Below are 16032 nucleotides of genomic sequence, written 5' to 3'. Positions count from 1 at the left end.
AGTGTCCAGGGCCCAGATCCTCAAAGGTATTTAGGTTCTGAACATCTATTGATTTCAGTGGAAGTTAGACGTCTAAGGGCCTTTGAGGATCTGGGTCTGGGTGTTTAATTCTAAATTAAATCAATGGGATTTAGGCACTAGACACTTTTGAAAATCCCAGTAGGCTCCTTTCTGCATCTTTAGCGATCTAAACACTTTTAAAAATCTGTCCCTAAATGACCTGCACAAGGCCACCCAGGAAATCTACGGAAGAGCCCTGCAAATAGAACCCAGGAGTCCTGATGGTCAGTCCTCTGCTCTGAACGAGACAACACTGCCTCCCCATTACCTCACCGAGGTCAGTGCCAGTAGGCCTGGGCCAGGTAAGTACTTTTTGCATCACGCATTGGTGAAGCGTGGTTGATCAAAGCCCTGAACTTTTGCAAAGGGCAGGATCAGCTCAAGGGGTCAGAATCTGGCTTTTGTTCCTTGGGGCCAGCCGGCTGTTTAACTTTGCAATAGACATAAATTGCAAGAGGACGGGATTGTTAACTTCTTGTATCAATATGACCCTAACAACATTTACTCATCTTCTCCCTTGGCTTTTGATTGGTAACTTCAAGGACTTTTCAATGAAGCAAGTGGAATTGTGTGGAAAGGAATTGCTGAAGAGCAATTCCTGCTTTGAGCAGGGGGTTGGACTAGATGACCTCCTGAGGTCCCTTCCAACCCTAATCTTCTATGATTCTAAGAGCAGGCTTCTGATGTCCTCAGCAGCAACTTATTCTATAAAAAGGATGGGAGAGCAGGCAGTGCAGGGTTCACACACTAGAGGAAATAGACTTTGGAGGCGGGGTGACTCACCATAACACAGCTGCAGTCATTAGAACAGGTACAGGGTCTGACATCCAACACAGATCCCGACAGTGAAGGATCACTGGAACTGGGTTTTGTGTGTTTAGAGAGATTTTTAGAGGCATCTAGGGGAGTCAGGAGCTCAATTTCCACTAAATTGCCCTGAGACTTGGACATTTAACATTCAAAATCCCAGCTCAAATAAAATACATTCAAATAAAAGAACACAGACACTAGGTTCCAGACTGACAAAGAAATTTCAGTGCCTAAAGATGCAAATAGGTGCCTAGTAGGATTTACAAAAGCACCTAAGTGAGTTAGGTGCATAATTTCCATTGACTTTAAATGGGAGTTATCACCTAATCTGTGTAGGTGCTTTTCTAAATCTCACTAGGTGCCTATCTGCATCTTTCAGCACCTAAATACCTTTGTTAATTGAGCCCTAGGACACTTGCTTTCAAAGCACTTCAAAGTCCAAAACGGTAAATTATACTTAGATGATCTTCCAAAGTAGCTCAAAAATGTCAGTGCAATTATGGCACAAAGAAACCAAGTCCCTGAATCCGTAGCTCACTGTCAGACAAACCACCAGTGAGATACACATGCCAAAAGAGAAAGTCATAGACACCTGAAACAGACAAGCATCTATTCTGATCTGAAGTCCTATACAAGTGTTTACTTCCCCCTGCTTGACTCTCACAGAACCAGGCTTGGGCTTTGTCTACCACTTTTTTTGCTGATTGAGGTCCCTATCCTCACGCAAAGCCCCTTTGAAGTTAGTGAGACTCTGTGTGGGTGCAGGGGTTTGAATGGGGTTGCAGAATCAGGACCTAGGACTTTACCCCCCCCCCAAAAAAAAAAGGAGCCAGGAGATTTTGGAATAGCCTTCCAAGGGAAGCAGTGGGGGCAAAAGATCTATCTGGCTTTAAGATTCTACTCGATAAGTTTATGGAGGAGATGGTATGATGGGATAATGGGATTTTGGTAAGTAATTGATCTTTAATATTCAGGGTAAATAGGCCAAATCCCCTGAGATGGGATATTAGATGGATGGGATCTGAGTTACTATAGAAAATTCTTTCCTGGGTATCTGGCTGGTGAATCTTGCCCATATGCTCAGGGTTTAGCTGATTGCCATATTTGGGGTCGGGAAGGAATTTTCCTCCAGGGCAGATTGGAGAGGCCCTGGAGGTTTTTCGCCTTCCTCTGTAGCATGGGGCATGGCTGACTTGAGGGAGGCTTCTCTGCTCCTTGAAGTCTTTGAACCATGATTTAAGGACTTCAATAGCTCAGACATGGGTGAGGTTTTTCATAGGAGTGGGTGGGTGACATTCTGTGGCCTGCGCTGTGCAGGAGGTCGGACTAGATGATCAGAATGGTCCCTTCTGACCTTAGTATCTATGAATCTATGAATCTATGAATCACCAGAAATACAGATAACCAAGGCATGCACTATTGTTCTACAACATCCTCCTACTCAAACAGCCTTGTGAAAAGGCACTCCTACAGACACCAAATGCTAGTGTTACCCACTAGTCACTGCATGCTACTAGGATTGCCAACTTTCTCACCACACAAAACTGAACACCCCCACCCCGCCCCCTGCGTCACCCCTTCTGAGGCCCCGCCCCTGCCCTGCCCCTCCTCCAAGGCCCCGCCCCCACTCGCTCCATCCCCCTTCCCTCCATCGCTCGCTCTTCCCCACCCTCACTCACTTTCACCGGGCCAGGGCAGGAGGCTGGGGAGGAAGGGTGGGTGGGCAGGCTCTGGCTAGGGCTGCAGGCTCTGGGTTGGAGCTGGGGCTGAGGGGTTCGGAGTGTGGGAGGGAGTGTGAGCTCTGGGGTGTGGCAGGGAGTTGGGGATGTGGGGGGGGTGAGGGCTCCAGCTGGATGTGGGGCCAGGGAGTTGGGGGGCCAGGGGGCTGAGGAATCCGACTGGGTGTGGGGATGGGGATGAGGGGTTTGGGGTGCAGGAGGGGGCTCCTGGCTAGGCCAGGGGATTGGGGTGTGCGGTGATCCTGGCGGCACTTACGGCGGCTCTGAGGAAGCAGCTGCCAGGTCCCTGCAGCCTCTAGGTGCATGGGTGGCCAGGTGGCTCTGCGCGGTGTGTGCTGCCTTTGCGCCGGCAGGCTCCACCCCCTGCAGCTCCCATTGGTCATGGTTTCCGGTCAATAGGAGCTGCGGAGCCAGCCCTGAGGGTGGAGGCAGTGCACGGAGCCTCCCTGGCTGCCCCAGCGCCTAGAGGCCACAAGGACCTGGCAGCCCTTCCTGGAGCCACGTGGAGCCAGGGCAGGTAGGGAGCCTGCCTTAGCCCCAGGTCCTGGCGATCAGACTTTTAACAGCCCTGTTGGTGGTGTCAACGGGAGCCGCCAGGGTCCCTTTTTGACTGGATGTTACAGTTGAAAACCAGACACCTGGCAACCCTACATGCTAAGCAACCTCACTGTGCCTGATCCAGAGGATATGAATCTTACTAACTATAGAGCCTTGACTTCATAGCTCAAGCTATAGTAGCTCATGCTTTCAGCTCTATAGATGCCTAATTTAATCCCCAGTGTATCAGCTAAAATGGCAGCCCTTACCAGGAAGATGAAAATATGTAACATCAAATCAATCTCCATTTTAAAGGAAGATCCCTTACCTGGGACGCCAGATGGTGGATTAATTTGGTAAACCACAGGTGTCTGTGCAACAGAAAACTGCAAGAAGAATTTTGTTGTTAAATAAACAAGCTACCACAGCAGCCCTACAAGATCTGATTATGCATCATTCGCAACACAGCTAGCAACCAGAATTTCAGACACACTTATTTTGGGGCTTGTCTTTAAAGTGCATTTCTACTCTGATGAGTGACTATGTAAAACTGCCCCCTTCTTATCAGCAAGTTTGCTCCCAGTATGTTCTCAGAGTCAGATCTACCGATTTTACTGATGACAATAGGTTTCTACTGCTGGTTACTTCTGCTGGCTCTGCAGAACCAGCACAGTGAAGAGAAGAGAGAGCTGCATTCTTCTCCATCTTGTGCCTCACTAGTAAAACTGTTATTAAGTTGCTAATCAGTTACACCGGTGCATCCACACTGAAGGCAACAGGTCTGTACAGGGGTCACCAAGGATCTAATTCAACCTGCAGGACAGAAAGGCAATATGATCTCATGCTCCAGACCATAACCTGATCATTGCAGAAGTTGGAAACTAGGACCAGATTATAACTCTGGGAACAGAGTGGAGATCCCAGACACAGCCCCTCTGGAGTGGAGAGCATTCCTGGCAGCCCTAGTCTTTCCCTCGGTGATCCTGAAGTCTTATGTCTCTGCCTCTTGAGCAGTGTCATTGCATGCAGGAAGGTGTCACTACAGTCTCTCCCCACTAGGGCACAGTCCCACATATTTCCTCAGTGCATTGCATTGCCCAGTTGACCACAGGTACTGTGGTACAGAGCTGAACCAATCATTCTTAGCAAAAAATCGAGTCAATGAAATTTCTCTTTCTGCTCCTCATTTGTTCACGAGCAACCTGAGATTGTCCCGAATTTCTTTGTTCCTTCACAATTGCTGGCTGAATCATTTCTACAAATGATTCCGGGCCTGATGACCATTTGTAGCCAACGTCTGCAATCTAAGCACTAGTTTTGATTGGAATCACAGCTCACATGGCATCACTTGTTTTACCTGAACGTAACTCTTAGACTCAGGTTCCTGGTTTGTGAGTTTCAGTTTGAAACCCTGCTGTTTTCTGTGAATATTATTGATCTTTATAGCATGCCTATCTCTTGCTCTGAGGGCTGTTCTCCCATATGCAGTTAACACTCCCTGCAAGCATTCCTGCCAATTCACTCCTTCTCTAAACTGTTCTTGGAAAGCAAGCATAGACAGAATGAATACAGAGCCAGCTCCTCCACTGGGATAAACTGTCATTGTTTAAGTCACCTCCAGCCAAGGATCTGGCTCCCAGAGCTTTACACAAGCCAGTATCAGCAGAGTATTGTGGTAGGTATTTACCCTGCTCCAACTGTAGAAAGGAAGGGCTGGAAGGAACTTCAAGAGGTCCTCTAGTCCAGTCTCGTGCTGAGGCAGAATTAAGTGTATCATGGGGGGTTTTTTGGCTTCTTTTGCGGCTTCAGAGACTGTATAGTGTTAAGAGTCAGGATACTGAATTAGATGCACCAATTGCCTGATCTGATCTGACAACTCCTGAGTTCCTAGAAACGTGCAGCATTTGGGATTTTCGTGAGATGTCATCCCGAAACTGGACAATGTGTGAACTGCAGTTTCAGCTGCAGTGGTCAGAGCATGGTAAAGAAGCCCAGCTTTGTGTTCTTGGGAAGCAGTGGATAGATACTGGATTGGGAGGCTGGAGATTTGAGTTCCACACATAGCCTGCTGCGTGACTGTGTCCTAATCACTTTGCATCTGTGCCTCACTTTCCCCATCTGTAAAATGGGAAGGATGATATCTATCTCCCTTCGTGAAGCACTTTGAACTCTCCAGATGAAAAGCACCATGTAAGAGCTAAGGGCCAGCTTCACAAAGGTATTTAGGAGCCTCGTGGGATTTACACTGACTGTCAGTGGGAGGTAGGCACTTTTCTAAATCATATCAGGTGACTATCTGCATCTTTAGGCACCTAAATACCTTTGTGAATCTAAACCCAAGTATTATTAATGGGCTAAAGTAAACCCTGATTCCATTTACATCACTGGCAAATGCCTATTGATTTCAATGGGACCAGGATTTATTCCTATTAAAAAGTTAGTGGGCCCTCATACACTCTCATTCTCTTGCCCAATGCCCCCTATCCCTCTCTCTCTCTGATCCTAGCCATCTCTCCCTCTCCCTTCCTGACATGCGCTTATATTCTGGAGTCAAGCACTCAGAGTATCCCCTTGAGCAGCCTAAGACCTGGCAGAGCCAGGGTCAGACTTTCCAGGACTTCACAACATTGATTCCCTCTGAGCTGTCATGTGACCCAACATAGCATCGCACTCCCTGATAGATTCTGGCCTCTGCCTCCCTCTCGAGCTGGAGACATGGCAATCTAAAAAATTCATGAGCATTAGCATCAAGCTCCCTTCATGTCAGTCATCGCAAAGAAGAGAGATCAGCACCGGCCCACAGCCAGCCCGACTGACTGGAGCAAGGAGTGGATTAGAGCAGCAAGGCAACAGTCACCAGCTGATAGGAAAACCTTCTGTGAACAGTTCAGACTTGTCACTGCCTGCAGCGGGTTTTGCAGTCTACTGGAGAGGCCAAATTAATTTTTTAATACTCATGGCTCACAGGTTTCCAGTCCCAAAACAAAGAGAGCACATTGTGTTTTATTTCACTTGGAATGTCTCTCATTAACAGCATCCCCTGGTGATTTTTCATCAACTCTCTAAGGTAGCTGAACTGCCCAATGACTTGTATGTGTTAATGTGCAATTTGCTGAAAACGTCAGGCTCTCCTGCTCACTCCTGGAAAAGAGCTAGACAGGACTGACAAGCACAAATGGGCTTGTTCTCTAGCAAACAGCGATGGCTGAGGGTCCTGCTCTGCCAGGGTTAAGTTATCTCTGTAACCCGAGAATAATTTTAAATCTTATAAATCCTGATCCTGCACCCATAAGAGTCACTGGTGCTTTTTTCATTGACGTTAGTGGGAGCTGAATTGAAGGTTTTAAAAAGGAGCCAAGTGGAATCATCCTTATTTTACAAATGGGGAACTGAGAAGGTAAAATGACCGTTGCAGGCTGCCACAGTAATTTGCAGGTAGAGATGGAAAGAGAACCCAAGCATCTGAGCCTTCTTCTGCTCTTCCCAGAATATGCAGAAAGACAAAACACAGCATAATCCATCTTCTTCTGCATTTCCTGGCTTCACCCACAAGTGGAAACACACCCAGAAAAGTTCTGCTGGAGAGGGGCATTTTTAGCAACCAGCCAGGTGCTCAAGTTATTGGGATAGAATATTGATTATTTTGTGTATTGCCAAAAGTAGCACCTGTCAGGCCTTTGTATGAGCCTTAACATCACCAAGGCAAAGCCAGGAGAGAAGTGGGGCAGTGATCATGAGGCCCGAGTCTGATTCTATGTCCTCTCTGTTATGCTGAGGTAAGGGTCTGGGAAAAACAGGAAGTCTACCCATATTTGACTTCTGGTGTGTCAGGGCCCACAATACTGCAGACTCTGCAAAAACACATCTGTATAACGAACATCTTAAATAGGGCTTGCTTAATGGTTTTTCTTTGATTGATATGTTGTTGACATAATTGTAGCAGTTACTAACATAAAAGGGGTAGACAGGTCTGAGGAATTTGTATTTGACCTTTTGGATATCTCTTGGAATCCACAGTGACAGGCAGGTCGCTGGCCACTTGAACCTTGTCGTTTGACCACTCGAGACTCCTCCAGATCACAGGTAACTATTTTTTGGGAGTGATCTATAACCTATTGTGTTTATATGTGCTTGAGACTAAATAAAGCAAAGACTTTGAGTAAAGGCATTCTCGTGAAAGTGCTGGAGACTATAAAGCAAAGGCTCTAAGTAAAAGCATTTCATTGTGTGTGATTTATGCCAGCCCTATAGGAGACAGAGGTGCTGCATCTCCCTTGGTTTATTTCCTGATACCGCCTTTCAGAAAGTAAAGTTACCGAGAGCTTTGGCTTTAGGGAACCCCAGGTAACACTCCCAATAAGGCCAAAACTCACAAAGAATTGGAAGCCTTGAAGGCAGAGCTGATCTCAAGATTTCCAATAGAATTTCAGAGTGACAAAGTTCAGAAATATCTGGATATGTGCCATGGGGAGCAGTGACTGACTCCACCCCTTCCCTGATGAACCCATGGTTTTGTATACAGACCTATTGGGTTATCATGGGCTTCATGCCATAGCCCACAGGGCTAGCTTTCTTTATTATATTCACTGCCTTGCCTTCAGTTCTACATTTATTATATTTAGCAGTAATGCAAGGAACCTACAGGCCTGTACCCTCTAAGACATTAGCTTTAAGAGCTAGAACAAGGCTTGAGGCCTCTGAACTTTGGCACAGATAAACAGTTCAGGGGTAAGCCCTAGCTATTAGGGAACTGGAAGTAGAGTGTGTAGAGGAAATTTTCTCCATAATGACATCAGCCAGCCACAGGAACATGAGCTAACATCAGCTTCTGGATAGAACATTCCTAAATGTCTAACCACAAGAGTGCCATGGCAACGAATTGACTTATATAAGTTGAGAACAATATTCTAAGGACACCTTGTGCGTGAAAAATTGGGATCGGGTGGCGGGGAAGGGTAATAGGCGCCTATATAAGACAAAGCCCTAAATACCAGACTGTCCCTATAAAAATCGGCTCATCAGGTCACCCTACCTGGGAACCAGTGCTAGATTATTCCTCATCCCCTAGCAGTTTGTCAGGGCTAGTTTTAAATGACTCCAGCAATAGCGCAACCACCTCTTCCCAACCTAGGAGATAGCACTGTCAGAATTTCCTCCCGCCCCAACAGTCAACTGAAGTTCTCCTGTCTCAGCATCCAGGGCTATGCTCTGGCTCCACTCCAGCTCCAGGCAAAAACCTGCAGCTCCACTGCTCCGGAGCTGCTCCGGGCTCCAGCTCCGGGCTCCACTCCAAAGTCCTGTCAGCATCAGTCTGTTACCCTGAGTTGCAACCCCCTTTGGATTACCTTTAGCCATTTCCTCCCATCCCTCCTTGGCATTTACCTTGAAAGTGCAGTTGTCACAAGGCATCCCACCCGGGTTGCTTATCACCTGTCCATTAGCAATCACCTCCAGCTGGTACAGCCCCTCCTGCTGCGAGGACCTTCAAAGGAAACAACAGCTCATGTGTTTTAATGTAAAACATGGGCCAGATACTCCGCAGATGTAAATCTGTGTAGCTCCATTGATTTTAATGGAGCTACACCAACCTCACTAGTCACTCCTAAGAAGAGGGGAGGAGACAAAAAACACAGAGGATGACACAAATGAACAAGTGCCGAACAGGGGCGGGGGGACAGGGACAACAGAGTTAGAGGGGGAGGCTGTGCCATAACCCCCAGACAAGGGGCACTGCTCCCCAGAAGAGGACTCTCCAACCAGTATGACAGCTTGGCAAAGGACATTATAGCAGGTATAGCCTGGGCAGCAGCTGTGGAAGTTTTCCATCACGAGCCAGCGTGCCCCAAATTGAACCTAGAAGGACCACCTCTGGGGGGCAAGAGTGGAGTTCACCTGTGAGTCTAGCCACCTGAGTTGGATTTCAACACAAACCCTACATGTGTGGCTCAAAATACATGAGCGCCCCTTTCAGAAGTATTGTTCTTACTAGCTTTAGAGAGCATACGCCCCAATTTTCAAAAGACTCCCAAAGCTTTGCTTAATCCCGCCATGCCTAGGTGTGGGGATAGTGAGTCTTTCCCTTGAACCAGAAGGGAACCTTTAGAGTCATCTAGTCTGATCTTCTGCAGAACACAGGCCTGAGAATTTCTCCCCCCATGATTGCTGCAATGGAAGATTTATTCTTCCCACTACGTACGAATGCTACTGAGCCCAGTAACTTGGGGGTGAGCAAGATCATATCCCTGAGAAAGGCATCTGGTTTTGATATAGAGATCTGAGATGATGAATTTACCACGCCCCTGGGTGAATTGTATCACTGATCAATTACCCTCACTACTGAAAATCTGTGCCCTATTTCCAATTTGAATTTTTCTACCTTTCCAACCATTGGATACTGGTAGGTCTTTTATGCTAATGGTTCAAACAGTAATTGAAGCTAACACACATTCAGAAAACAACAAGAAAAAATCCTCACATGTTTTCCTACAGCATCTTCTGCCTAGAAAGTCATTTCTGAACCCCTTTATTAGAGTGCAGTACCTCGTTTTGCATCTGATGATAGACAAATCGAAATATACAGGATGGACATCACACCGTACTGGAGGCAGAATGGGATTCACTAGGGACACTTCCAGCGAAGACCCATTGTTGGGGTAAGTGAACTGCAACTGGGGAGATGTCAGACCTAAGCAATCCATTAATGACAAACATTTTGTAAGTGCAGGATCATGACAACAACATATTAAAACGTTTACAGGGTGCAGTTCAGATTGTGTCTAACAACAGCAGTGCCAGCCCCAATCAAGGATTTTTAAACCAAGTGTGGGGTGTTGTCTTTCATATTAAAACATGGTTCATCTTCCTATTCAGCTATGGATCTTCTTTGGGGTGAACTGCTTTTAAATACTTCCCAGGCAACCTCTCCCATACACATTCTCTTATAGAGCATTCTGCTTGCACTGGGCCTGATTCTCCACTATCTAACTTGCACCTTGGCATTTTACACCCCCTTTCCACATATTTTGCACGGTTATACATGACTAAGCCAAAATGTTCAAACTTGGGCACCAATGGCAGGCACTGAAATCCAAATTTAGGCACACACAAATGGCCTGATCTTTCAGAGATGCTGAGGAATTGCAACTCTTTCTGAAGTCACTGCTCAGCACCTCTGAAAATCAGGTCATTTATTTATGGCCTAAAGAACAGAGCACTGGGCTGGGACTCAGGAGATGTGGTTCTATTCCTGGCTCTGTCACTGGCCTGCTGGGTGACTTTGGGCAAGTCACTCTGCCTGCTCTGTGCACCTCAGTTTCCCCATCTGTAAAAACGGAGATAATGATCCTGAAGTCCTTTGTAAAGTGCTCTCAGATCTACTGATGAAAGGTATATAAGAGCTAGGTAGCGTTATTTATATGGATAATTTGTGGCAAGCAAGTTTGACAATGATGGCCTATGTAACTGACTATGTTGGCAACTCTTGTGATTTTATCACAAGTCTCACAATACAATTGATGCTTTTCTTAAAGCCTCTGATACTGCAGTCCTGTGACTATATGAAAATCTCAGCTTTCATTTGAAAAAGGAGTACATTTCTAGCCCTTATGATTTCAGAGAAAAGCATGTCAGTGTTACTGAAGTACACCCTAAATGCTCAAAATCCAGAAGGCAAATAAAAAGAACCCAGCATTGATTATTTTTTTTAAATCTAATGATTTTTCATGATTTTGGGGGCCTGAACGCTGTGTTGTTGTGTGGTGTTTTTTTGTTTTGTTTTACATTTACAGTTGCCCATACCAGAATGGCAAATTAAGAACATAAGAACGGCCATACCAAGTCAGACTATAGGTTCATCTAGCCCAGTATCCTGACTTCCAATAGTGGCCAATGTTGGGTGCCCCAGAAGGAATGAACAGAACAGGTAATCATCAAGTGATCCATCCCCCATCCCAGCTTCTGGCAAACAGAGGCTAGGGACACCATCCCTGCCCATCCTGGCTAATAGCCATTGATGGACCTATCCTCCATGAACGTATCTAACTCTTTTTTGAACCTTGTTATGGTCTTGTGTTTCAGAACACAGCTGACCCCTTGCAATTCTTCCAAGTGCTCCATTTTATCCAATGATTTCCACCAATTACTAACAGCCTCCTAAAACTTACCATCCAATGTCAGGGTGATCCATGTTCCTCCAGCAAGGCTGCCCTCCTGGGGTTCAATGAATAACTTTGCAGAAGCCACTGCAAAAATAACCCAGATACTTCAGGATGAAATGTAATACAGCAGCAGAATCAGTCATGTGCAGCATGTATCTTTACAATGGCATTGGCAATGCTTGAGACACATTTCTGCATGGAAGGTATTTGAAGATTCACTAGCAACACGTTCTGACCCAAAGAATATCTTCCCTAAATAAACTAATCCCAAAGAGCATAACTGGAGGAACTAAAATAGATTAGAAATACATAATATGCACACACACGTGTATATAGAATGAATACAAATGGGTGGAGATATAAAGTCCAATGAGACATAAGCTCCTAGGTGCCCAAGACCCTCTTGAAAATGAGACACACATCTAGGCCTTGCTATGCTGAGCTTACAAGCCTTCCTGCAGTCACTGCTTTGCCCAAGCTTTGCTCCACTTGTAGAGTGTTCTGTTCTGCAGAGGGATTGGTGATAATGCACTCTAGTTAAACCATTAAACATCCTCTTGAAAAACTATATAGAGCCCCTACGAGCAGATACAAAGGGGTCCTTGCCTAGTGGGACAGCCAGATGAAGGAGCTGTGTTCCGCACCATTCAGAGATTCTGACTTGTGTTTAGGTGAATTTAGCAAACATAACGGAGGCTAGAAACTAAGAATGATGTCTCCTAGTTATTCACAGCACAGACAGCAATGGAGCAAGCTTCCCTTGCCAGAGAATGACCTTTTGGGACCACCTTTGAACCGGAGAACAGTGCATTTCCCATGCCAACAGAGGACGTCTGCTGAGGCTATCAACAAGAGCAGTAGTTATAATGGTTTGTGAGATATGGACATTTTTCCTCTAGGAACTAGACTGGGATCCAAATATGTTTCACCAAAATCCTCAACAAAACCATCAGATGACAAATACTTTTGTCCACTACTGGCCTGAGCTAAATTTGAACCAACAATCTAGAGGAGATAGTTGTTCACTGCAGTGAAAAAAAAAATCACTGCCATGTGTCCCAGTATTGGAGTATTGGTTAGGTGAAATATTGCACTGGACATTGCTGGTCCATGGTTGGGTCTGTAATACACAGTGTATAGAGACAACTGGCAAAGTGGCACATTCTGTATAATAGCTACAACACTGCATGAAATCCTGCATGCTACCGCCAGTGCCCTATGGTATCCAACTTCGTCCTTTCCACAAACCACTTCATAAGCCTCCCACGAAGGCAGAGCCCCTTGCAAAGCTGCTCCCAGCCTCTCAACAATCCCACTGCCTTCCCAGTGGCATTCGTTCCTTTGTCCTGCTGGCCCCATAGATAATTGTTTGAGAGCCCCTGACTTCTAGCACTCACCTGCAAAGAGCAGCAGCTCCACGTTCAAAAAGGACAGTATCAAAGTGTTCATCTCTGGTCCCGGACTTCAACTGCATGGGAGATTTTCCCTGAGATCACTCACATCTTCACAGGTCTAGCATGTGGCTTTAGTACCCACGTGCCTTCGCTGTAACATAAAAAAGCCCTCTCTATTCCTCATTCACATGACAAGCCTTCAGGGCAGGCCATGCTGCTCTGAGTCATCGTTCTGCCAGGGAGGGAGGGCTGTTTCCTGAAATCAAAAAGAGCCTCGGCGAGAAAATCATTTCATCTCATTCACTAGAAAAGATTTAAAACACACACGGGGCTGATAATAGCACACGAAGCCTCATCACTCCAAGAGCCAGATCTTCAGCTCCTCAGCACCCAGGGCCACGTTTTCCCAAGCCCTACTCCTATTTTGGCACCGAGCGAGGGACTGTCGAGAGTGCTTAAGGGATTTAGGCGCGCCATTCCCTCGGAAGGGCGACATTAAACTCTTCTGGCTCTTCAGCACTCTGTGCAAAAAGTGTCTGTGAGCTCAGTCCACCTCCTAGGGAAGGTGTCCAGGGTCAGATCCTCAGCTGGCACTGCCGAACGCCCAGCAAAGCTAACGAAGGGTTGTTTCCTCTGCTTGGCTGCTCCAGGAGTGCTGCAGTTATACGCTACCCCTTGCACAAGGTTGGTGGCTAAAGTACGAACTACCCCTAAGTTTCCCCTATCTATAAAATGGGGATATTACTGCCTGGGAGAACAATCAGAGGAGGCTCAGAGTCTTAGCGTCTCAACTGTGGTGCAACTCACACGTTGAGAAAACAGGAAAGGAGGGTTGGAGCAAGACAAGGAGCTAACAGGAAGGTATAATTCACGATCATTATTATGGTAGCATCTAGAGGCCTCAACCAAAATTAGGGCCCTTTGTACAGACAGCCCGGGCCCCAAGGAATTTACAAACTAAATAAACTAGATGGACAGACGGAGCAAGCGGAAATAGATATGGAGAGGTAAAGGGCTTGTCCACGGTCACAGAACAGGTCAGTGGCAGAGCCAAGACTAGAACCCAGGAGAGCAGAATACCTGGGGCAGGTTTAGAAAGGAACACACTTTCAAGAGAGGGGTGTTGTTTGAGGGAACCGGGCTGAGACACAGACACACGCTGGGAACGTATAAAGCAGCTAGGGCAGCCTAGGTTACCCTCGGGGGATGGTAAGCCTGTATAGGTAGAGCCCTGCGTGGATAAGAACATAAGAACAGCCATACTGGGTCAGACCAAAGGTCCATCTAGCCCAGTATCCTGTCTTCCAACAGTGGCCAAGGCCAGGTGCTCCAGAGGGAATGAACAGAACAGGTAATCATCAAGTGACCCATCCCCTGTCGCCCATTCCCAGCTTCTAACAAACAGAGGCTAGAAACACCATCCCTGCCCATCCTGGCTAATAGCCATTGGTGGACCTATCCTCCATGAACTTATCTAGTTCTTTTTTGATCCAAAATTTGTATCCGCAGCCGATCCATGATCCGCAAAAACAGTCCACGGATATCTGCGGATTTGCAAGGCTCTAAAGAGAGGCGTGTGTGTAGGATGTTGTTCAAGAATAATTTTTTTTTCTCTCTACTCTTTGTTCCTACTGCAAAACAAGCAACACAAAAGTCAACCAGGTGACCCTACACACCACTGGTCACAGACTGCCAAAGGGAAGAACTACAGGTCGGACCTGCCAGATAAGCACAGTCAGTGTTTAATTTGTAATGAAAGAGGTGCTAGGGGTTGGGGTTCGGGGGGTCAAGCCATTTTTTTATATTCAGAACTGATGCAGGAAGCCCAGAGGTACCAGGGCTATGACTTGCCAAGCCTTGAGGTGCCATGGCTCAGCCCTGGCACAAAGTAAGCACTGAGCACAGGAGATACATAGGATGCTGTAGCCTAGGACCCATTCTAGGAGTGGGAGAACTGTGGGATTTCACTCCAAGATAGGGAAAGGCAAAAGGCTGACACCTGAGGGGGGCACTCAGAAAGGCCACAAACGGGACAAAGCTGCGGGTAGATGGGGAACCGTGACAGGAACATTGGAAACTTTAAGCCTTCTGCTGGTCCTACGGAGATCAACAAAGTGGATTGTTTGAATGACATCCCCCTTTCAATCCAGCAGCCGTGCATGGCCATTAATAGCTTACAGGGCACTTCATCCCAAGGTCCCATCATGCTGCACACACTTCAGTTAATTCATTGGGTCTCCTAACAACCCTGCTTGAAGCAGATACATACTGTAGCCTCTCTTTTACAGATGTCACAAAGAGATAAGCATAGGTGCTGGAACTAGGGTGCAGGGGGTGCTGCCGCATCCCCAGCTTGAAGTGGTTTCCCCCTCTCTTGAAAGTTTACAGTTTGGTTTAATGGCTCTCAGCACCTTCACTATACACATTGTTCCAGCACCCCGGAGATAAGTGACTTAGTACAATGTCCCACGGTGAGTCTGTAGCAGAACAGTGACTAAAAATCATGAGTTTTGTAGCCGGCCATGGTAGATAAACAGCAGAAAGAGAAAACTGCCAGGTTCTCTCAACCTAAGTATACAAATGTTCAATAATATATATTCCCTTCCCTCTGCTCCTCCTCCTTCCAGGTTCTGATGGAGATTAGATATTCATATGTGAACATTATAGTCAGGGAAGACATCCACAAACTAGCTTGCTTCTATCTTTTGTGGTATGAGCTCTGCCACTTTACAATGCAATCAGTGGTTGACGGCTCCTCCTTACATTTCTCAATGAATGCTACTGCAATCACTACTGACCAGATTCTACAACCTGTACTCACAGTGACCTTGCATTTGAAGCGATACACAAAGACATACACACACACACACACACACACAAAGAAGAAAACAATACTGCTTACCTTTTCCTGTGTGCTTTTCTTCCATTGCTTTGATGAGAGATGCACACAGGTACCTCTGGTTTCAGAATAACTTTTCTGGTTTCATCCCTTTGGAACCTGACAGCTTGGTTCAATTTTATTGCTGTTCTGGGACAAGGGTGTTCCAAGCACTAACTTTAATGGCTCTGCAGGTAACTGAATCATGTCCTGTTGTAACTTACCAGACTAGTTTGTGTGCAGGTTGGGTGCCTGTCATAGTAAAAGCTCAGCGCTATCCATAGGGCAAGCTTAATAATTAACCTAAGCTCCTTATGCTATTAACCACTTTGCTCCAAGTCTTTTGTTAATGACCATGGGTAAAGCATTGGAATTTTTCTCCTCTTGAAATAGGATTTTATACGTGCAATGAAAACAAGCACGTTTTCAAATCAATCAATTTTGTATTTTTGTTTCTT

General features: G+C 46.2%; 1 protein-coding gene across 5 annotated transcripts in view; it reads right to left on the bottom strand.

Annotated features, from left to right (window-relative positions):
* Positions 1–15825, bottom strand: part of PKHD1 (PKHD1 ciliary IPT domain containing fibrocystin/polyductin) — a 405193-nt gene extending 389368 nt beyond the window's left edge. For all 5 annotated transcript variants that reach the window (XR_006279695.1, XM_043510113.1, XM_043510114.1 and 2 more), the window contains exons 1-6: positions 15614–15825; positions 12700–12849; positions 11309–11386; positions 9687–9831; positions 8529–8628; positions 3475–3532 (exon numbers count right to left, since the gene is read on the bottom strand). Coding sequence is in view for 4 of the 5 variants with exons in the window: in XM_043510113.1 (XP_043366048.1) it covers positions 3475–3532; positions 8529–8628; positions 9687–9831; positions 11309–11386; positions 12700–12751 (433 nt within the window). In the remaining variant the exon portion in view is untranslated. The remainder of the gene's footprint in view (positions 1–3474; positions 3533–8528; positions 8629–9686; positions 9832–11308; positions 11387–12699; positions 12850–15613) is intronic.
* Positions 15826–16032: the final 207 nt, after the last annotated feature.

Source organism: Dermochelys coriacea, chromosome 3 (genome assembly GCF_009764565.3).
Source record: "Dermochelys coriacea isolate rDerCor1 chromosome 3, rDerCor1.pri.v4, whole genome shotgun sequence".
NCBI lineage: Eukaryota > Metazoa > Chordata > Testudines > Dermochelyidae > Dermochelys > Dermochelys coriacea.
Note: the sequence above shows the minus strand (reverse complement) of the source record. Positions and strands in the feature narration are given on the sequence as shown.